This window comes from Dipteris shenzhenensis, chromosome 7 (genome assembly GCF_047967505.1).
Source record: "Dipteris shenzhenensis isolate YYH24624 ecotype China chromosome 7, Dip_SZ_1.0, whole genome shotgun sequence".
Taxonomy (NCBI): domain Eukaryota; kingdom Viridiplantae; phylum Streptophyta; class Polypodiopsida; order Gleicheniales; family Dipteridaceae; genus Dipteris; species Dipteris shenzhenensis.
Window position 1 is genome coordinate 37984792 of NC_141602.1, and position 23724 is coordinate 38008515.

General features: G+C 41.8%; 1 protein-coding gene across 1 annotated transcript; it reads left to right on the forward strand.

The window, feature by feature from the left end:
• The first annotated feature begins 315 nt into the window (after nucleotides 1-315).
• On the forward strand, nucleotides 316-23322 carry LOC147900313 (uncharacterized). Its single transcript, XM_087376617.1, has 6 exons — nucleotides 316-375; nucleotides 21720-21826; nucleotides 22059-22343; nucleotides 22516-22715; nucleotides 22801-23003; nucleotides 23113-23322. Exons 1-6 carry the CDS (start codon nucleotides 316-318, stop codon nucleotides 23320-23322), a joined length of 1065 nt encoding a protein of 354 aa, XP_087232743.1.
• The last annotated feature ends 402 nt before the right edge of the window (nucleotides 23323-23724 follow it).

Sequence of the window (23724 nt, forward strand, 5' to 3'; positions counted from 1 at the left end):
AGATCTGTTGTGGGGAGTTCGTTCTTGTGCTGCGAATCTTATGGAAGCCAAGAAAGCGACTCCATTACAACATCAGGCTTCGAAGAAAGAAGAAGCCATGTGGTAATTTTATGGTGAGAGTCGGATTGGCAGTCGTTAAACAAGGAAGAGGTTAGTTTTTCTGTTACGAATGGATGAGCATTGAATAGACGTTGGCAGTTGGAACACTGATTCGAGGCGGTGAACAAGATGGGCTCGCCAGATAAAGTACACGCAATTTGCCTTATCGTCGATAACATGTTCGGTTGCTCTTTATTCAAAGTAGTTCCCGTCACTATGGCTGTTCGGTGGTCTCTTTTCGAAGTGAAGAGTAAAACTTGGTTGTATACTACCCAGGTATATAACTTAATGGCTGACTAGACATTTGGCTTTTCTATATAACTTCAGTTTTAAAGTATATAATTCACCATTTGTCCCATCCTTGGATATGACTACTTCACTCAGCTGGACTTAATAATTTGAAAATGTTGTATTTAGTTGGATTCAAAGGTTGTATTTTCTTATGACTGCTTCACTCAGTTGGACGTTATAATTTGAAAATGTTTCCCTGATTTGGACTTTATAATTTGATGGACATTTTCCAATAATACAGTATGATTCTATAGCTTGCAATTCATTTAGGATTTGTGGTCACTAGCTCAGTGGCTGAATTTTGATAATAGATAAAGAGAACCAGCCTAAAGGGGACTATTTTAGTATAGCACTTTGCAAACAACCACCGGGATGGTTTAGGCAACCACTGACCTATATTGTATCAAGCATGTGTATGATGTGCTCATCAAACATCTTGCATCCCATCTGCTTTCTACAGATGTCCTTGTTATTTGGAGAAACTCTCGTATTGTGCCAAAACATCATCACTATTGCAATGACTTCCTCACTTACACTGTCTCTCCTTTTCTTGCATTCTGTTGTAGCCCATAGACTACTCAGATCGGAGTGATCGGGCATTACTTTCGCTCTGCATGCATCTCTCGAGGTGTTGGTATGGTTGTCACTCTATGAACTTTAGGATGCAGGCTAAAGCTTGTGAAGACTCGAGACTGGTATTTACCTGAATGGCTCGATGTTGCTTCCTCGAATTCTACCACCAATCGTGGCATCATAGCTCGTGTTCTTCGCTCTTTTCGAAGTGAAGACGATAACACGTTCGGTGGTCTCTTATCATCGATAACATGTTCGGTTACTCTTTATTCGAACTTATCGAAAAGAGACCACCGAACATGTTGTCGGTTACTTTTCACAGCAAACTATTTGCTTAATCAGCTTCCTACCCAACCGATACAAGGTATGACTCCTTATGAAGCATTCACTGGACACAAGCCACACATTGGGCATCTCCGCATATTTGGTTGCATAGCATATGCCCACAAACATGATGATCATCGCAGGAAATTGGATACAAAGTCACGCAAATGCATCATGGTTGGCTACAGTGAAGAATATACAAGTTGTATAATCCCATCAACCGCAAGGTCATTATCTCCAGAGATGCAATCTTTGACGAGGAATCAGAATGGAAAACCTCAAATACACAGGAGATGGAAGCATCAACTTTAGAGTCATGTACAGAAAAGGTTGATGAAGAAGAGCAAGAATTGCCAGCATCACCCCCAATAGAGCCGCTGCAGCAGGGAAAGCAGACCTCCAGCCAGATTAACATATGCTCAGAAAGGCAAAGCAATTCAAGTTGAAACCACCAACTATGCTCTTATGACTACCATCATGGCTACAGAAGAGCCAGTGTACTTCGAAGATGCAGTAGACAAGCCAGAATGCGAAAGTGCTATGAATGAAGAAATGGATGCTTTGTACAAGAATAATACTTGGGAATTATGTGATCTTCCACCGGGAAAGAATGCCATAGCAAACAAATGGGTATACAAAGTGAAGTACAATCCAAATGGCAGTATTCAAAGATACAAAGCCAGACTAGTCGCAAAAGGATTTGCACAGCAATATGGTTAGGATTATGATGAGACTTGTGCTCTAGTAGCAAAGATGGATTCCATAGAGTTCTAAATATCATTAGCAATACTCAGCAGATGGAATGTGTATCAGCTCGATGTCAAGAAGGCAATTCTCAATGGTTACCTAGACGAGGAAGTCTACATGCAACAACCAGCAGGTTATGTTGAACCAGGAAAGGAGAATAAGGTTTACCATCTCAAGAAGAGTCTCTACGGCTTAAAGCAAGCACCCAAAAGTTGGTACAATAGAATCGACAAGTATTTTGCTAATCTAGGGGACATGAAGTCGAATGCAGATCATACTCTCTAATACAAAGTTCAAGGGAAAGATGTTACTATTGCACTTTTGTACATAGATGATCTGATTGTGACAGGAAGCAAGGATAGCTTCATCATAAAATTAAAACAAGACTTATCTGCAGAGTTTGACATGATCATAGATGACTGTTGTATCCAATGGATTGCGTGCTACCACTTTGTGCACGTTTTTTGCTTTGGGGTGTTTGTGCATACAAAATCTAGCTGTAGAGAATGCCATTTGCCATTGCCCAGGACAGATCAAATGTCATGCCTGCTATAGCTATCTACGACAAAAAAGTAGATGTTGCACCTCAATTGGCCATTAGTCTGCTCATTTCTATCATCACCTTGTCTACTAGAGGATGCATAATTGCCTTGCTGTAATTTTCCAGTCATGATGTCATTCTACTTTTTATAGCAATCTTTAACCATATGACCCATTTTACCACAGTAGTAGCATTCAACATTTCTATTTGCATTTTGGCCTCTCTGCCATCCACCAAGACCTCTTTGGCTCCCCTTACCTCTAAGGTTACCACTTCCTCCTCCATAGGACTAGTCCTCTTGAATTTGTTGCATATTCTGATTTCTACCATGGCCTCCAGATCGGCTTGCTCTACCTCTGCCTCTACCTCTTCCAGCATTTCAGTAGAAGAAGACTTCTTTGGAAGTTCCTCCTGAAGAAGATGCACCACCATTTCTCTACTCTTCAAAAATTAGAAGAGTAATCAACTCCTCAAAATCAAGAAATTTTTCACGGACGGCAATGGATGTCCGGAATTGTGCATAATCCTTTCCTAGACCATTGAAGGTCACGGAAAGTAAATCATCATCTTCCACTAGCGACCCAATGGAAGCAAGTGCATCTGCAATCTTCTTCACCTTCATGTGGTAGTCATTGATGCTCATATTTTCTCTCTGCACATTATGCAACTCTTGCTTGAGCTGCATTTTCTTGGCTTGCGTATTTGTGCTATACATTTTTGTCAAAAGTATCCCACGCCTCCTTTGGCATGCTTGCATCCTAAATATGCACAATCATAGAATCTGAAATACTGATAGAAGGCAAGTACATAACTTTTTTGGCTCTCTCATGCCAGCCTTTAAATGCATGCAACTCCTGTTGATTGGGAAAATAAGGAATAACTGGTTCTTGTTCAGCTCCAGTAATGAACTCCCAATAGCCTTTTCCCTTTAGGAAATTCGTCATTCTAAACTTCCATGCTTGGAAGTTATTCTTGTCAAGATTTTTAGTGAGTATATATGAAAGAGCATCAGACGCCATTACAGAACACTGCAAAAAACACAACTTCTGCCTCACAAGGGCAAATCTGCAAAACTGACGAAAGTGGTATTTGACCACACAGTCACTTCCTAGTGATGATTTTGCAAGCAATAAGAATGATTCTGTCACTCCCAATATCTCTATGCACAGGCATATGATGCAATTTCTGTGGTAACTTTTCACCGACCTGCAGAACAGTGGTCGCACAGCAAAAACAGGGCACTTTTCTGAGTGCTTATGGAAAACTTCCACCACCAAAATGGGCCCCGAAATGGCCTCGAATCAAAAAAATAATGTCACCGGGGCTTTGCCTCTTCCTACAGCACATACTGCCCTCTCACCACACCGCAAAGGGCGTCCCAATCTGAGACAGTGCACTCTTGCACTTTCTGGCTCTGCTACCTATAGAGATTTGCTCCCAAACTCGAAAAAGGAAAGCAACACTGATCCTCTTACCAAGACACCGCGAACTTGGTTTGCTTTCTTGAGCTCCTTACCACCAACCAAGCTCTGATACCATGTGAAGAGAGTGGGAGAGAAGTAAGGAGTCTCACTTGCAGCTTTCTCACATACACAATGGCGGAATACACACAAAGGTGGAGGCTGAAAATAGTTTTCCTCTTCGTAGTTGTGAAAGCCAAAAGAACTCTCTCTTAGTACAAAACGAATAGGTGAACCCTATATGTGGGTCTCAAACCAAACTCAGCTAACCTAGGTAGCATACTAACTAAGCCACTAACTAGAGTACATAAAGATAGCTATCATCTAGCTATTATTCATGGGCAGTGTACCAATCGCATCTGCAGCTAACAAGTTGGTGACATAAATGCACAACGGTCACCCTGGCATATCATGAGTGGAGCTCGATATCTCAACAGGATAGTATGTCCAATGGTTGTTCTCCTTTAAAAAAACCTTGACCTTTAAGTGGGAGGTTGTGGGGGTTCAGGGGGGTTCAAGGCCACTCTACCTTAACCCCGGTTATGTACAATACTAAAACACACACACACACACAGATATATATATATATATATGGATGACATAGAAGATTAGGGTGTTTTGCACCCACCAAAAATTGTGTGGCTCTCTTGTAGATCTCCCTCTCTCTCATCCTCTTCTGTTCCACTTCTATTGTTGAGATTTCTCAGGCTTTTTCCCCTATGGACTAATCTCATGTTAATATTTGGATGAGTAGATAGGATCTTGAGTAGGAGCTTCTTCTATTGGATTAGTGCACATCCTCTGACATGATCTTTTTCTTGTAGAGAGGCCATAGACTCTTGGTAAAGTACGATCATGCACTACAGTGGGGATTCATCTATTGTCTCATCCATTGGTGCAATAGCAATTAGTGTTCAAGCTGTAGCCTTACGGAAGTGCAGCTCATCAGATGTCTCCCTATACTTATGATAGATCGATGTATATGCACCCTTAAGCTTTTTCATATGTAAGTTGACATGTCCTTGTTGATCTACAAGCTTCTCCTGGCAATTATGGCTTTTGGACTAGTGTGAGCCTAGCTTGTACAAGTTCCTTCATTTGCTGAGCATGGGTTGAGGTGAAGTAGTCATTGGTGGTCTCAATAGGATTGTTGTAGCTTGAACTACTACTAATAGCTGTATTTCTTTCTACTAGAGGGTGGAAGTGATGTCAAGCACTGCTTTCTCCTAATTTTGGAGAGCTTGGTTCATCCACCCTTCTGAAACCTCTTTCTCCATTATTTGGGCTGGAAGTGTTGTGACCTCTATCTCGATTCCATGGAATTTGTCTTGGATGTCTACTATAGTCTATCATTCCAATTCTTGAGTATGATGCCCCTTGGCCAAGCTAGTGAGTATTTTTTTACATTTGGAGCATCCGATTGGCTTGATATTTGAGGATGGAAGACGGTGATGAGGTTTGTCAAAATTGTTGATACATGAGGTGCCTATGCATCATTGTTGATCTTGTAGTAGATCCCCTTGCGGCTCATTGTATGCCATGGAGATGCCATGATGTTGCCAAGTTGTTCTTGTACCAATGTAGCCTTTGGCTCTTATTGCTGATGGAGATCTATTGGTTGCAACTGTGTGCCAAGCTATGGCATCTCTTGTGGCAATTCCTTATTCCCTACCTCCATTGGAGGTAATTGTTGGACTCTTGGGAATCTTCATTAGGCAATGTGGCATGAGGAGGTGATTGGGATTGCTCCCAAATGGGTGACATGAGGATGTCCGAATCTCAAGAGGTTTTGGTGACAAGCGTAGAGCCATGTCCTTTTCTTGCTCCTCTTTACTGATGATTACTGCCAATAAGTAGGGAATTTTACATTTTTGGCCAGATTAACGATCTATCTTCTCTGTGAAGAAGATGACCAAATATTGGATCCATTGTTATTTTAGTTGCCTACTGAGCAAAAAAATGTGCAGAGTGGAAGGGATCGATTCTTTCCACACTTGCCACCCAAGATTGTGGATAGGAATGTAGTTGTTTCCTTGAGTCTAGGGTCGATGATTGTACAAAGTATTACTCCACCCCTATGGAACTTGGTGCCCTTGGGGAGGAGATGCAGAATTTCTTGAAGTTTGGCATCTATAGGCCTTGAGGGGTGTTATTCCCCTTTAGTTAGAAGTGAGAAATCCCTTTGGATTACTGTATAAGCAAGAATAATATTTAGTGGACTTTGATTTATAGTGATAAAGCCATATTTACTGTCCAATGCATCCCTGGAGGTAGTAGTTTCCTATAGGAATTCTAGAAGATCAAATAAGGTACCAAGTCCCCTTTTCCCTACGAAGTCTTTTGTGGCATTGGAAAGTGCATATGCCAATGGAGGTGGCCACAAAAATTCCTGGGACTTTTCTGCATCAATAGTCGTATAGTTGGAGGGAGATCTAGGCTACATTGGTATTTCTTCTTATTTCATTTCATGCATTGACTCTTCCTTTAGCACTGTCGCTTTGCACCACAAATTATTGGGTTCACTTTGGTCAAGAAGAGGTAGATGGTTGTGAACTTTGGCAAGAGTCTCGTTGCTGAGGCTGCGGTCTCTTTCATTGAATCTTCTTGAGCTTTTGCATTTTTTCCCATCATGCATCGATTTTGGATAGGATTATACCCTAATCATTCAACTTGTAGATCAGTTTGTATGCAAGTGTGAAATTTGTGCATGAAGACGTGTGTGTGATGTGAATTCATTACATACTTCAAGAATGTGAAATGAAAGTTTACTATGTTCCTATTCAAAATCATGTGAGTGCACGTGACTTATTCATATGCATGAGAGTGCACGTGACCTAACAACTAGGCAAGGACTAACATTGCACTTATTTTCTAGAATACATAGGGAAGCTAGGACCAGTCATCACTTCTGAGCCCTAGATTAAAATAGATTAGGTCTACCTATATGTTCAAAAATGTACATATGCTCATGAGTGCATGTGTAATAATATAGTTCTAACTAGGGGGGATTTGAGATTCCCAAATATTTATTTTTGTCGAGTTGGCTTGCAAGCTATTGTGGATGAGTTGTGAGTTGTGGTACTAGCATTTGAGTCTGCTACCCATTGCCATTGATCGTCAATTTTCTAGGAGCGCAATGCCAATGGGGGAAATCTTCTGGACTTTAATAGGTCCTTGACCTTGATACTTTAGTTTACCCTTGTGGACTTTGGCGTTGTAGAGTGAGACAAGGTAACCTTCATTAATCTCCTTGTCTTTGATATTCCTATCAAACCATGCCTTTCTTTATCTATTTTTTGTTGTCATTGCATGGTAGGCTCTTAATCTCCTTTCAGTATGCTTCTCAAGTTGGAGTAGTTGTGCTTCAAGAGATTCTTTATCACCAAGGTGCTCCTATACTACCACTCAAAGACTGGGGATAATGAATTCTAATGAAACTACTGCGTTCCGAACCTGCATATACTAGTTGGAATGGCATAAGACCTATGTTGACCTTGAAAGTGGTTAGGCCCATAAGGCAAAGTTCATCTTTTCTGCCCAGTTAGAGCATTTGGGTTCCACTACCTTTGCGAGAATAATGCATAGGTTTTATTGGTAGATTCTGCTTGCCCATTCCCCTGGGAATAGTAGGGAGTGTTCTTTTGGTGTACAACCATGAATCCTAAGAGAAGTTCTTGAATCACTTCATTGACAAAGTGCGTGCCTCGATCAGAGGCTATTTCTAAGGGGCAACCATACCATGTGATCACATTTTCATTAAGGTACTTGGCAGTACTTCTAGCGTCAGCTTTGTGTACTACTTTTGTCTCAACCCATTAACTGAAATAACAAGTTGCCACAATTATGTAACGGGCTAGTGTTCCTTTATTAGTAGAATGTATCGGTCCTACAAAGTCAATTTTCTATTTTTCAAACGGTTCTTGTGCCATGACTTTGGTTAGGGGGATTGAATTCCTTGTGTTGGGGTTTGGCAATTCTTTGGCATACGTCATAATTGTTTGTCATCTCTCTCATCCAATCAGATTCGAATGTCTTTTGTTTCTTCCATACAAAAGGTGGACAAAGAGTTCATCCAATGTCACAAAGGAAGCATAATGAAAGCGAAGCCTCCTACTTAAGAGTCTTGATGATGCTAAAACCCATAGATTCAGAGTGAGTAATTTGTGACAAGGCTGAGGGAAAGAGCTTGTTGCATGCATCAATTAGTAATCTCTAGGCTCACAACACTTGCGTGCATCAATTAGTATTCACTAGGCATCCAATAGGCATCAATTAGTATTCTATAGGCACACAACACTTGTGCGCATCAATTAGTATTCAATAGGCATTCAATAGTGCAGTAGCCTATGAACCACAAAAAGAATCAGCGTAATAAAACAACCCCAATAAAGTCAAACATTGTGCAAGTTCCTCCTTTAAAGCCATGCTAAACAACAAACGTACACCAATGCTTGCATTACACTAAATAAATTCATGCAAATAATAATAAACTAGATTTGTCATAGGTAGTCTTTCCATCGTGGAGCACGTAACTACTAACTCGAAATTGAAGTTGAATCCTACTATTTTATCAATTGCTTAAGGAAAAAAGAGAATGAGTAAAATAGAGGACATGGGATGTGACACAGGGTCTGTCAGGAACCAATCCTCCCTCCAAATGTCATGGGTGGTGATTTATTATTGATTTTGTGATGTCCAGATTTTGGAAGCTGAAGTCCAACAAATACATGAATAAGGCGATACAATAATTGATCCTCATTGCAGTTTTCACAATATTGTCACATGGACTACAACCATTTGAATAACGGTGCAGTCATCCTTCAATCTTGCATCCATCTTGGATTTCCTTGCTCCCTCACATTGATAACATGCATTAAACAAAAGGAATGTTGTAAGAATCCAAATTGAAAAAAAGAAATTTTGAATAGACGAGTAATTAAAAATATTTATATTATAATATTTAATATATAATTATTATAACCACACATAGTGTGGGCAGGGAGCTGGTGCGATTCCTTCCCCAAAGATAGTATAATCCGAGGGAATGGGCCCTTCCTTGGGTGCCAAGTTAATGTTGAGAATATAAACATCGAGAATATGAGCACCGAGGATAAGTCTCGTGAATGAATAAGAAACTGACATATTACCTAAATGTCAATAGTCGTAATCATACTCAAATGCCGAGAGACAATATCCCAAAAACTTGCCACTGTGACATTGAGAGGATCTGCGTGTGTCTATGAGCAGGATGATTCCAACATCCCAGATCATTCAGTAGACTCTAGACAAAACAAAAAGACAACTATCATTAGAGGATGTCCGAAGTAGAGCATTCTAGATGAGCATAGTCTTGGATGATCAAAAGCAGTGCAATATCCCGACTGTCATTGTCAGTAAAGCTCTGTCAAGATATTTGTAAACCTCCTTCGTCATGATGTCCTCCTCAATTCTCATGCCTCCACAAGGCCTTGTTCTGCCATAGACTTCATCAAGATCCTTTCAAGTGATCTTAACAATAGCATCAAGTTGAATCAACTCTTACCTCATGCTCCTAGATTGGCCTCAGGTGATGAAGCATCAAGTCGACCCATTGCTTGTCCTCCCAGTCATTTGTCAACCCTACTTACCTAAGCACTACATCCATGCTCTCTGAAAATGATATCAAGCATCTTCCGCAGGAAAGCTTGGGCTCTTCTTTTTTGCATAGACTTTGTGAAGCTTTACTTGCAATCTAGAGAAAACCCTTGATGGTAACAAACATCCTAGCCTACTGTACATACACTACTACACACGGATCCTATTGCGATGTCTACGTACCGACGTTTAGCACCCGCTTAGCGTTAATCATCAGTATAAAAAGTGGGTTTCCTAAATCGTCGCTATATAGGCCTTAAAAGTTAGTTTTTTCCAATGACAAATTTTTTTAAATTTTCATACATGTTTGAGCTCATAGAGAATAAAAAAATGAGAGCATGTACATCAAGCCTTTGAAGCTCATATATTCATGTCCAAGTTTGAGATGAGAAAAATCAAATAAGAGCATTTACATCAATTGTTTCATCTTGAGCCAAGTCTAAGGCACCAAGCAAGTCTATCTCCAACTCTATACCGAGTTGATCTCCTATATCATCATCGTACTCTAGCATCGTACGTTCACCTAAAAGTATTTGATCATCTTCTTCAATAAATCTTAAGTGTGGTGATTGATCTTGATGATTGTTGTCTTCTTCGTCAATATCGTGATCTCCATCCTCCTCCCGTGCGATGTCATTATGTGCATCTTCCTCTTGGCTCATATGGTGATCTACATCTTCTTCGCTAGATTCATCAATTGGATCCGGCATTAGTAGTGGTATCTCCATATCCACATCTCGATCTTCAAAAATTTGCTTACTTCGTGGTGCAACTTGGATCACGTACCACCATCTTGGATTAGAACGATCCGGATGAAAAACCACCTATATTGAAGATGAGTGCCAAATGTCGTCAATTATATATATGAAATTATGCTCAAGTACATGTATCAATGGACTTTAAAAATGAAAGCTTCGACTAATTAAATCATTAGTATGCACCTGCTCACAGTGCTCCAGAAGAACAAAAGTATCACTTTCATCGGTCCAATGTTTGGTGGAGTCTATTGCAAAGAGACCGCTACTATCTTTTCTCACTGTCACATGGGAACCATTGTAAGTAGTTCTAAACCATTTTACATCAAGAATGAAAATAGTAAATCATCTGAAATCAATTTCATAGATGTCGCATATGGTTCCACAATAATCCAACTGTGAGGAGAGAAGATTGGTATCTAAAGCACTTGCTCGGCTATCTTGTGTGAAGTTAGCCATGACTCCACAATCATACGTGACTCTCTTTGAATCGATGCGTTCCACGCAAAAATGTCATCCATATGACCATAATGCACTGTACTTTTTGTACTGTAAAAGAGCATCATTAAAACGATGAAAATGCATCTATTTTATAGCATATATTGCCACAAATAATTACTTAATTACATCAAGAGGTAAGAAACTTACATGCACCATACATCCAGATGATAACTCTCGCTCGCACTCGTTTATTGTATCTCCATCACGTTCGGCTTTACGTAGAGCCAATTGTAGCCAATCAAGTGACATGTGAGTAGGGAGAAGAGCCAGATCTCGTGGATATGGTTATGATCGCCTGTACATTACTCTGAATCTCGTCCTTGCATTTATTCTTTCTGCTTTGGCCACTTCATATCTCTCAATCCACTTCTGCATCTCAAGGCTATTGAGGATACAAAACTTATTGAATTTCTCCATTTTCTCTTCGCTCATCTTTCTTTCAATCCCTTTTCCTTGGGGAACCTTGCCAACGATGCGATCATCATCCTTGTTGTGCCAAGCTTGCGGCATATCAAGATCCGTGGATGCAAGAAACTCTGTGATATATACTAATGACTCTTGCACAAGCCATCCCTCTGCCATGCTTGCTTCCGGTCTTGCTCTTTGTTTTAAAAACCCCTTTAAAGTTTTCATAAACCGCTCGAGAAAAAACATCCATCGACTATGAACGGTACCTGCTATAGCCACCTCATCAACTATGTGCACAAGCAAGTGGACTTGAGTTGTCATAATCCTCGAGGGAAAGTGCTTCTCAAGCAATCATACGGCTTCGATGGATTCCACCCTAGCCTTCTCGATGCTCGATATAGAGATCTCTTTTTGAGATATCCACCTATTTCACATGTCCATGCATATGTAAGATATTTGAGATATCCACCTATTTCACATGTCCATGAAGAAAATACATAATGTGATTTGATAGTAAGCATACCTCACAATACCACAGATCTTGAATATAGCATTTCTAACATCTTCTTGTAAGCACCCTTTTATTGTAATTGGGAGGATGAACTATCAAAGCAACAATGAAGTCATGTCAACAATATAACATAAAAATAATTACGCTAACGCATCACGATTATCGGTACACTAATTCTACTTAGAATACTTGTAAGACCTTGTGCCAATCATGGGACTTGAGGCCACTAAGCTTATTGTCCTTTGAAAATGCTCCTTTCAAGCAACGCATGTACCCTGTCGGTGTTTGAAAAGAGGCAATGTCTGCCTTGACCACTGCCTCCTCCCTCGTAGAGAGGATCCACGTTACTTTCAGGAGGACAACTTTTCCCGAAGCATGCACTTGGGGCCACAAACGAGACATCCTATTCATACCACGCAAGTCTTCTCGCACTCCTCTCTAGTCCTTGGAACCAACCAAGTGTGCCCAAATAGTAGCCCCCACATTCTTGAAGATATGCATGGGATCCAAGAGATGATTGATTTGTAACTGACCCCAATAAGGAAGCTCGTGAAAGATCGATAGCCTCTTTATACTAGGAGGAGGTTCCTCTCCATTCACCCTCCAAGCTTGAATCCAATCACTTGCCTTCAAATATGATGGTGGTGGATCAAGCTGACCTCCATGTGCGAGATGGTCAAGCGGAAGGTATCGAGCATGACCTTCATAAACATTTTTCCTCATATGTTTGGAGTAGCGTGCAACCGATTTCAGAGCCGGTCCGCAAAGAGGACAAGCATGGTACCCACTTGTAACAAGTCCTGCACGCGTGCATGAATGTGTTAGTACAAGACATGCATGCAAAAGAGAGTAAAAAAAGCATAATCCCTCATTGTACATGTAAAGACACAACCACGTACCTGCGCACTCTCCATATCCTGGGTAGTCATGCATGGTCCACATCAAGATACCCCCGACCAAAATATCATTGGTATGTCTAGGAGCTCTAGAAATATTAAAGACCTGCACTCCTCTCCATAATATCTGTAACTCCTCTATCAAAGGTGCCATGTACATGTCCATGTTTTTTGCCTTGTACTTTCCTGGCACAAGTAGTGCAAGCATGAGGTGTCCCTTTTTTATTGTTAGCCATGGTGGGATATTGTAATTCACCATGACTATGGGCCATGTCGACCAAGATGTCGAGCGTAACCCGAAAGGATTCACGCCATCCATGGCTAGCCCAAGATGTAAGTTGCGTGGCTCCCTCGCAAAGTCCGGCCACTGATTATCTATGTGCTTCCAAGCTGCACAATCTGCAGGAATCCTCAATGTGTGATCAGTGGACCGATGAGATGCATGCCATGTCATCAACTCCGCTATGGATTTGCATCGGAACATGTGTTGTATTCTTGCAATGTTGGGAAAGTATCTTAAGACCTTTATCGGTATCCGCTCACCCTGCAAGTCATCTCTATATCATTGTTCCCCACACTTTAGACAACTAGCCAAATCTCCATGCTCACGATGAAAGAGAATACAATCATTACGGCAAGCATGGATGGTATCATAATCCATACCCATCGTTGTTAGCATCTTTTTTGCTTCATCTCTTGATGCGGGCATGGTATTTGGTGCAGAAAACATCTTCTGGAGCAACCTATGACAAAGACACTATCCAAATGATGATTCTCAAAACAAACAATATCCAAATAATGAGTCAAATTAATGCAAGGGCTAACCTCATTAAGGCCGAGACACTTGTATCCGACCACCCATACTGTACTTGTAGATTCAAGATTGAGAGACAAGCACGTAGTTTAGACATCCTAGCACCCTCGTACAATTGTGTTGATTGCAACTCTCGCATTTTGACCTCAGACTCTGACATCACGTGTACATGGAATGTAGTGCCCCTAAAAATGGAATCCATCATGTCGACCATACCCTCATCGTCATCCGGGAGACTATAGTCTTGCTGAAATTGCTGAAAGTGAGAAGGTACATGTGTACCCTCGTCACCCTCCTCATCCTGTTTTAAGATTTCGTGTAAATATAAGATCTTCTATTTCCTGGTATACAATAAGATTGCGAACTTAAATAGCTTTGACTTACCGATGATCCATCAACATGTGCAACACCAATGGGGGGTACTGGTTCCGGCTCCTCCCCATACATCCGCAAGTGGCGCATGATAATATGACGTTGATGTCGTACTTCTCGCTTGCAATGAGTGCAATGATAGTATAACCTCTCCGTAAGCCACTTCGTGCTCTCGGGTGTTAGCGCATCATCGGACGAGCTTCCACTCGTCCCTTCCATCTACACTTATAAAATCACAACATAAGCATGAAGAGGAGATATTAACAGTTATAAAATAGCATGTGTGAGCTTCTTTTGAAGCCACATCAAAAAAGTGACAGTAAGCGTCGCTATATAGCGACCTTTTCCTCTGTTCCATCGCTATATAGTGACGTTTTCAATTAAAAACATCGCTATATAGCGACGAATAAGCGTCGCTATATAGCGATGCTGTGGGTTAAAACCCGAAACGCTAAACGCGTGGCGTTTTGTTCATACTATTCCCTAATCTCTCAAGTAAGCAAGCCAATATCTCCTCCCACCTATTTCAAGCAATCTCCCACTCTAGTTTCCACTCCTCACCCTTCTCCTACCTCTTGTACTCCCTCTCTATCCTTTTTCCTCTTTGGTTTCTTGAAAGGAAGTTCTTCAAGAGGTGAGTTTGTTTCAACAATGTAGGTTGTTTGTCTATTAGCTTTAGTTTGGTGAGTGTTTCTTCTTGTATTGCTAAACCTGTAAACTAGTTTTCATGCTTGTTTTGAAAGGATTGAAACAAAAAACGAGATTTCAAGAAAGAAAGAAAACTCACCTCTTTTTTCTGTATTTCTCTTCCTTCTCTTTCTCCTTGTCTCCTCAATCTTCTCCTTTCCTTGTCTCCTCAATCTCCTCCCTTCAAGAAGTTCCTTTTGTAATCTCCTCCTTCCACTAACATCTTATTTGAAAAAATGGGTTGTTTTCTCTCTTTTGTAGGGCCAGTCCACTACACCGAGCGGGACATACTATTTCAGGTAAGTGCTTCCTCTTTCTTTCATTTATTATTTTTGTTATTTGCATTGGCCTGCAGCTAGCGCTTAAGGCGCTAGCTGCAGTGATGGGCGTAGGAACCCTCTCTTCCCCTCAAACTCTTTCCTTCTTCCCCCTTGTCTTATTCTCTTTTTTCCCCCTTCTCTTTTTTCCCCCTTCTCTTTTTTCCCTCTTCTCTTATTCTCTATTTCCCCCTTCTCTATTTCCCCCTCATCTCTTTTCCCTTCTCTCTTTCCTTTCCCTCTTATTCTCTATTTCTGCATAGCATGAGAGCATGAGCTTCTCTTTTTTCCCCCTTCTCTTTTTTCCCTCTTCTCTTATTCTCTTTTTCCCCCTTCTCTTTTTTCCCTCTTCTCTTATTCTCTCTTTCCCCCTTCTCTCATTCCCCCTCATCTCTTTCCCCCTTCTCTATTTCCCCCTTCTCTCATTCGCATAAGCTCATGCTCATGCATGAGCATAAGCTCATGCTCATGCATGAGCATAAGCTCATGCTTATGCTCACGCTTATGCTCATGCATGAGCATGAGCTTATGCTTAAGTTTCCCCCTTCTCTATTTCTCTATTTCCCCCTTCTCTATTTCTTATGCTTATGCTTCTCTCATTCCCCCTTCTCTCTTTCCCCCTTCTCTATTTCCCCTTTCTCTCATTCGCATAAGCTCATGCTCATGCATGAGCATAAGCATGAGATTATGCTTATGCTAATGCTTAAGCATAAGCATAAGCATAAGCTCATGCTTATGCTCATGCATGAGCATGAGCTTATGCTTAAGTTTCCCCCTTCTTTATTTCTCTATTTCCGCATAAGCTTATGCTTATGCATGAGCTTATGTGGAAATAGAGAATGAGAGAAGCATAAGCTCATGCTTATGCTTCTCTCATTCTCTATTTCTGCATAAGCTCATTCTCTATTTCCGCATAAGCTCATGCTTATGCATGAGCTTATGCAGAAATAGAGAATGAGAGAAGCATAAGCTCATGCTTATGCTTCTCTCTTTCCCCCTTCTCTCATTCGCATAAGCTCATGCTCATGCATGAGCATAAGCATGAGCTTATGCTTATGCTAATGCTTAAGCATAAGCATAAGCATAAGCTCATGCTTATGCTCATGCATGAGCATGAGCTTATGCTTAAGTTTCCCCCTTCTTTATTTCTCTATTTCCGCATAAGCTTATGCTTATGCATGAGCTTATGTGGAAATAGAGAATGAGAGAAGCATAAGCTCATGCTTATGCTTCTCTCATTCTCTATCTCCGCATAAGCTCATTCTCTATTTCCGCATAAGCTCATTCTCTATTTCCGCATAATCTCATGCTTATGCATGAGCTTATGCGGAAATAGAAAATGGGAGAAGCATAAGCTCATGCTTATGCTTCTCTCATTCTCTATTTCCACATAAGCTTATGCTTATGCTTCTCTCATTCCCCCTCATCTCTTTCCCCCTTCTCTATTTCCCCCTTCTCTCCTTCTCTATTTCCGCATAAGCTCATGCTCTATTTTCGCATAAGCTTATGCTTATGCTTCTCTCATTCCCCCTCATCTCTTTCCCCCTTCTCTATTTCCCCCTTCTCTATTTTGCATAAGCTCATGCTCATGCATGAGCATAAGGTCATGCTTATGCTCATGCATGAGCATCAGCCTATGCTTAAGTTTCCCCCTTCTTTATTTCTCTATTTCTGCATAAGCTTATGCTTATGCATGAGCTTATGCGAAAATAGAGAATGAGAGAAGCATAAGCTCATGCTTATGCTTCTCTCATTCTCTATTTCCGCATAAGCTCATTCTCCATTTCCGCATAAGCTCATGCTTATGCTTCTCTTGTTCCCCTTCTCTATTTTCGCATAAGCTCATGCTTATGCTTCTCTCTTTCGCCCTTCTCTATTTCCCCCTTTTCTCATTCTCTATTTCCGCATAAGCTTATGCTTCTCTCATTCTCTATTTCTACATAAGCTCATTCTCTATTTCCGCATAAGCTTATGCTTATGCTTCTCTCCCCTTCTCTCATTCTCTATTTCCACATAAGCATAAGCATGAGCTTATTCTCTCTAACTCTTATTCTCTATTTCCCTCTTCTTCCTCTTCTCTTTCCTTTCCCTCTTCTTTCCCTCTTTCCTTTCCCTCTTCTTTCCTTTCCCTCTTCTTTCTTCTTGCCTATGCCTATGCCTATGCCTATGCTTATGTTTGTTTTTTTGTTTTTTGTTTTTGTGTTTGTGTCTATGTTAGACATGGGATCACATCGCTCATCCGATGAGTACGGACAGCCTCGCAGGAGGAGAGCTCACGATCTATATGCTCCAGAGGACTTTGATTCCTCTCAGGCGACTACCCCGAGGACTACCCCTGGTCCGACTCCTCTTGGACCTAGCACTATGACTACCCCTGGTCTGACTCCTCTTCACGTAGCACTGCAACTACCCCTCGGGGAACTCCTTTGCTAGCCGCGCATGGCTTTGTCGGGAGTCCCGATGAGTTTGTAGCGCAGACGAGCGATGAGGAGGTAGCGAGATTCTTCTCTCTGCTCTCTCAGAGGACCTCAGCAATTCCCTCCCCTACACCGACGGGTGGACGTACTGCCCAGCCATCCCCTCGTTCCCCTTTGACCGCGGGATCATCACCTGCGCATGCCTCTCGCAAGGGAAGGAAGAGTAGGATGGGTGGCTCATGTTGTGCTGACTCAGGAGATGTAGACGAGTCAACACACTTACGCTCCTTTAGGTCTCCACTTGGTCCGGAGACACAGTATCAGTCAGGTCCCTTTCCCTCTCCTACTCCCACTGCTACTCCTCGCTTCGGAAGCGCTCGCGCAGCTTCCACTCCTTCAGACTCTGCTACCGTCAGTCCTTCTTACTCATTAGAGGATCTCTCCTATCAAATCACGTCTGCCGGAGAGATAATAGAAGATAAAAAGGGCAAAGCAGTGATGGCCACCATGAGGAGGTTGATGAGTCATCACTTCAAGAGTGACATAAATACCGATTGGCGGTATCAAGATGCCCAAAAGAAGCAAGCAGTGATCGATGAGTTAAAACAAAGATACCCTAATCCGCCAAATGTGGAGTTTAATAACGATTATATGCGAGAGCGCATGGGTTTGGTCCTGAAGCATCGTAGATCAACCTTGCATACTTCCATCACAAAGGGGTTGGCTAAACCCAGCTGGGCAGACAAAGCTGATTGGAAGTACTTCAAGAAGCAACATAGGGACCATCCCGAAATGTTCGAGGGTCAGAGGAGGGCTGTGAAGAGACAGCTGAACATCGTAGGTACTTTGCACTTTGGTGCAGGCGGACGGTATGTGTTCGATGCAACCGTGGTAAGTCTACTTCTTCTCATTTAATGTATTATTCTATTTGTTTTACTACATATTACATGCACTTTAGCTAACTCTAACTCTCGTAAATTGGATCCACAGCAAGCTGCGATGGGTCATCTTCCTAGAGATGCAGAGATGCGACACGCATTTCGGATAGGAACAAAGCCGTGGTTCATTGAGCAAGAGGCAATGGGAGCGACAGTCGATTGGGCTGAGGTGGCTGCTCGCATGGTATAAGTTTACTCCTACTTGTAATCTCACTTTTTAATTAATTAAGTTCCAATCTAATTTTCGATTTATATGGTTCACTCTTAGGGTCAAAGCTCAAGCGTCCCATCATCGGAGGTGAGCGATCAACAGGGCCAAGGATCAGATGCAGGTGGCGAGGACGAGGGAGAAGACACAGGTGTCGAGGACCAAGGAACAGGCCAACAAGATGAGGATGATTCGGATTCGGATGAGTAGTAGTGGTAGTAGCATCTTGTATATCCGCTCGTTTGAGCAATTTTGTATCGCCCTTTCGAAAGGGTAATTTTGTTACAAACAATGTTGTATATGTCCGACATGTATATGCTTTTGTTGCTCATCATTTCACAAGAACGATTTTGTATCACCCTTTTTGCAAGGGAAATTTTGTTATAAAAAACTTTGTTTTGTAATTACAAAAAAAAAAAAGGATTAGTGGGGCTAAACAGGGCCAAAAGGAAGCCCTGTTTAGCCCCACTAACCCTTTTTTTTTACTTCTGTTAAACGTCGCTATATAGCGACGTTTACCAGTGTCGCTATATAGTGACGATTAACAGTGTTGCTATATAGCGACATTTGCATCGTCGCTATATAGCGACGTTTGCCAGTGTCGCTATATAGTGACGCTTTATAGCGACGGTCCTTTTCCAACGCTTTTAGCGACACTTATAGCGACGTTTGTGCTCGTGAAAAAAAACAATTTTAATGTAAAAAGCGTCGGTATTTTCATCGAAAAATGGCCTATGCCTTGTAGTGATAGCACAACCTCAGAAATATTGCTAGTGTTGGCACAGAGATTGGACTCTCGATAGAAATTCAAAAGATCTTCGCCATGTGGTTGCCAAGATTTACGTGCTTTGGTACAATGGAGGCCTGATTTCTCATTCGGTCACTCCAATCATTACAACGTCTCGCGAAGATCCAGTAGTTTCAAAGAGCATGCATGCAAGTAGACAATGAGAACAGAAGGTGTATCGTTCCCTTCTTCACGTGTCTTGTACGTTATAATGTCTTGAAACATTACTTTTGCAAAATGGGCTTTTTGGTGCTTAATGAATTTGAGCTTGACAAGGTGGTGGCAAACAATCTGTCCGTGTAACAATTCCAATAAAGCTGATAGACATTCCTCATTTCTCTATTTGATTCCATTAAATTCGATCGACATTCTGTCTTCAATGCAATTTTTCTATGGTTCGATCAAATCAGTAGCAATGCTCAAGTATTCAAGCTCTGAAGAGTTGTGGTATTTGCAAATATGCTTGAAGCAAATGGATCTTTGTTGCAACAAAACTAATAGCAAGGTGAGCGAAGAGGCTTGGAATCTCGTTCAAGCTCCAACACAGATACAAAGAGAGACATGGTTTTAAGCTCATGAGCTTTAATCATGGTATTTACTTGCAAGTATAGTTTCATTCAACTTTGGCGCTAAGCATCCTAACTTCCTAGCAATATCTTGTTGAAGTCCTTTTAGATTTCAGCTCAATTTGATTTGAAAGACATAGTTCGATTGTTATGCACCAAACGTCTGCTCTCTTCTCAAACTGCCTTTTGCCAATTCCTTCTTTCTCCAACGGCTCGTTTGTCAATTCCTTCCTTTTATTGGTGAGCAGTCGTTGTCATGGTGCTTGTCTATGTGCAAGAAGATTTGAGCTAAAAAGGTGTGTGTTAGGCTCCTCTTTCTTTTTTCATCTTCCCCCACCGTCTCATTAGCCTCCAAGAAGTCACATTCCATTATTGCAAACCTTCATAGTCGTGCTTCTACAAAGGAATTCAATCACCCCTTACTTGGATACATAGGGATTTTCACATGTGCCAGCCTCATCTGATTGAGCAGTGGGTGTAGTTGTGTGGATGGATTCTAGGGCCTCACCTGCTAGGAAGAGGAAGCCTGGTCGCACCATGCTAGATCGTCCTCGAATTTCCACCTACATCAAGTCTTTCTTGGCTCCTAGCTCGAGAAGCTTTGCCACAGGTCATGAGATGCTCTCGGTTTTATATACACAATCGGTAGCTCAAAGAAGCACTACAACATCATCTTTCAAGATGCAAGGGCCATTTGCCAATACTTCCAACGCTACTTATTCCCCCAAAGCAATTCTCTTATTCCCCAAGATGCAAGAGCCATCTCCAAATACTTCTGACGCTAATTGTTCCCCCAAAGCAATTCTCTTATCCTCCTTGACAGGGCGACTCTCAACAAAACTTCGCAAATATGAACTACCATCAAATTCGAATTGTAAGGGCTGAGATTGAGGTCTTGATGGTGAAACCCAAGTATTGTCCCATCATGTTGAGTGGCCTAGAAGAATCATGGTGAACTATGATGCTTGAAACCCATCTCGAGTCCTGAAATAGGCATGCATTACCCTATTAAAAGACTAGAAAGCAAGGTGAAAAAGCATGCTTGTCAAACTTGATGGCTCAGGTCAAGGCTTTTATTTCTTAAAAATCTTTAATGTTTACTTGGTTCAGATCAATCTGCATCAATGGTCTATATCTACAACACATGGCTCAATGAGAGTTCAAGAAACCCAAACTTCTCCCTAGGCTGCCTACCATAAAAATATTTTACCTTTGAAAAGAGAGCAATCACCTTTGGTTTTTGGCCTACCCAAATACCAAAACTTTGGTTTTTCATTCTAACCAGGTTTCAAATTCAATTTCGTGTGCGTGTGAAGAGGGGCTAATTTAGGCTCTAATTTGCCCTGCGTGAACAACCGTTGAACCATTTTATATCACTTCAAGACTCATCGCACCCGTGCCAGCTGTTGATGCCACATGGCTGTTCTCATCTGTAGCAGACTACGACGAGAGGAAAAGTATCTAAGCACTCGAAGGTTGCATTGCATCATTTCATTGCCAATTCTTGTTTTACTTCGCACCTCTCCTCATGGCTCACACCCTCCCTAATTGCTTCCATCCTCGTCACCTCCCCTCCTTTTCCTTCTAGCATCAACCCAACCTCTCAATCCAATCACCTCCCAGACCGCTTGCTTCTTCTGCATTTGGCCAACTTAACTCATTAGTCTGTCGCTCGTGCCATCCACCTGCTTTGGTTTGTGCGCCCTTTACATCAATCTTTAGGTCTCACTCTTTTAAGTCCGTAGTAGACGAGTCTCTCAGTGGTAGCACTTTCCCACTTCATCGTCCATCTAAGCACTGCCTACTCCCGTATAACCACGCCTTGCGACCACTTTTATGTTCAGTTGATGATGCCCCCTATCCTTATGACCAGAATTTGAATCACAGATCCGATCAACACCAAAACCTCCTTAGAAACCATGATATCGTTGCTGTAACAGCCCCAGCTTCTGCAGAACAAAAGTTTTATGACTATGTAAGGTAGGTATGGCAGCACGAAATGATACACCACCAAGTTCAGTACTCCCAATATGAAATTTTAAATCTTACGAGAGGCTCGCTTCATGCTTTCCGTGGTGTTCCAACCATACAAACATCATTTGAAAATACTGCACTGATCAAATTTCAATCGAACATGCCAGACGCACGTCTTAACGAGGTCTTTTTCGTCAAGGAATATAAAAAATAATGTGGTTGCACTGGGTAAGTGTAGGTTTACTACAGGCATTATGGAGATGAGTCGTTTGCAGAACTTCCTTCCTTCTATGTTTCTGGTGTTTTTGGGAAGCTGGATGGCTGCCGGGCGAACTATAGGTGTATTGATGAGATCATCCGTATGGATCAATGCGTCTTGCTCCGCGCTAATTACCGTAGCGTCGATGCTAGCAAACGACATATTCGACTACAGATCTGGAACTGATAGGTTAAATGGAAAAAGAACGCCTCTACTTAGAGGACAAATCCAACCCGACGATGTAAGTTCCTCCAATATTGTAAAGTATTGAATAGTTTCTGGCCCCTGCATCACTCTGAGACTACCCTTATTTATCTCTTTTGTATCATGTCGTAGACAGTTTCTATCGAATCTCTTGTACACAAAATTCGTTGTGAATTAGAGCCAGTTTTGTTGATCAAGAGCGCCAACACTTTTCTGGGCACTTCTCATGCAGGTCGGTTGCTGGCTGCCTTTATGGTGCAGTAGTAATTGGGTTATGCTACCTGGAGCCTTTGAATCTTAGTCTTTTGGTGGGAGGGGCTACGGTTGCAAGCTACATCTACACGCCTTTCTTCAAAAAGCTCACAGTGGTAAAGAATGTGGTCGTGTGCGGGGTGATCACTTCTGCAATTCTGGCTGGAGCTATGGCCATAGGTAATGAATCCATCTTAAGTTGCAATTCATTCTAGGTTCTGTAAGACTGCATGATCAACGTTGTGACACCTTCTCGAAATTGCAGGCGGCAAAGATCGCCTTGGAAACCCCACCATCGCTGTAGCTCTCTTTTTCTTCCTGTGCATTCTCAGTCGTGAAATCCTCATGGACGTGGAGGATATGGTGGGAGACAAGGCGGCTGGAGTGAAAACACTGGCAGTTCGCTTCGGAGGAAAAATTGGAGTGTTGACTGCTAGTGTATGTCTAGCGGCGGCAAATGCGTTGCTGGTAAGAACACACCAATGATCATCAACCCAACGACTATGTTTGTCGGACTCCGAAAATTAGGACGTTACCGATCTATCTAACATGTAGTTTGAGTTCATGTTTTGCACAGATCGGCTTTCTTGGTGTCAGAGCGAATGCGTACACCACGGCCGGGACTTTGAGTCTGCTACCACTTCACGCCAAAGTCTTGCAGCTTTGGAAGAAGAGCGTGGGCATATCTGATGACACTACAGACACGGTGAAATCTATAAAGCACATCATTGAACAGTCAATGATTCACATAGGCCTAGGAGTGCTTCTCCTAGCAACTGCAGCGTAGTCTAATTCTACAAAGAATAGAGATACGTTCGGATTGGTTTGTGTTGTAACTCAGGGCCGCCGACCTTGTATACTCCTTATAGAAATTACAGTCATGTTCAAACTCCGTCTCATACTTACACGGGAAAGACTATAGTATATACTATAACAGGCATTTTGCACTGCATGAATGATGTCTAGATCCGTTGTGGGGAGTTCGTTCTTGTGCTACGAATCTTATGGAAGCCAAGACAGCGACTCCATTACAGCATCAGGCTTCGAAGAAAGAAGAAGCCATGTGGTAATTTCATGGTGAGAGACAGATTGGCAGTCGTTAAACAAGGAAGAGGTTAGTTTTTCTGCTACGAATGGATGAGCATTGAATAGACGTTGGCAGTTGGAACACTGATTTGAGGCGGTGAAC

Coding starts and splice junctions, on each gene's coding strand:
- LOC147900313 (XM_087376617.1), top strand. CDS start 316: ATGGCTGTTCGGTGGTCTCTTTTCGAAGTGAAGAGTAAAACTTGGTTG. Junction 376..21,719: donor CTTGGTTGTATACTACCCAG/GTATATAACTTA, acceptor CCTTATGACCAG/AATTTGAATCACAGATCCGA. Junction 22,716..22,800: donor GGCTGGAGCTATGGCCATAG/GTAATGAATCCA, acceptor TCGAAATTGCAG/GCGGCAAAGATCGCCTTGGA.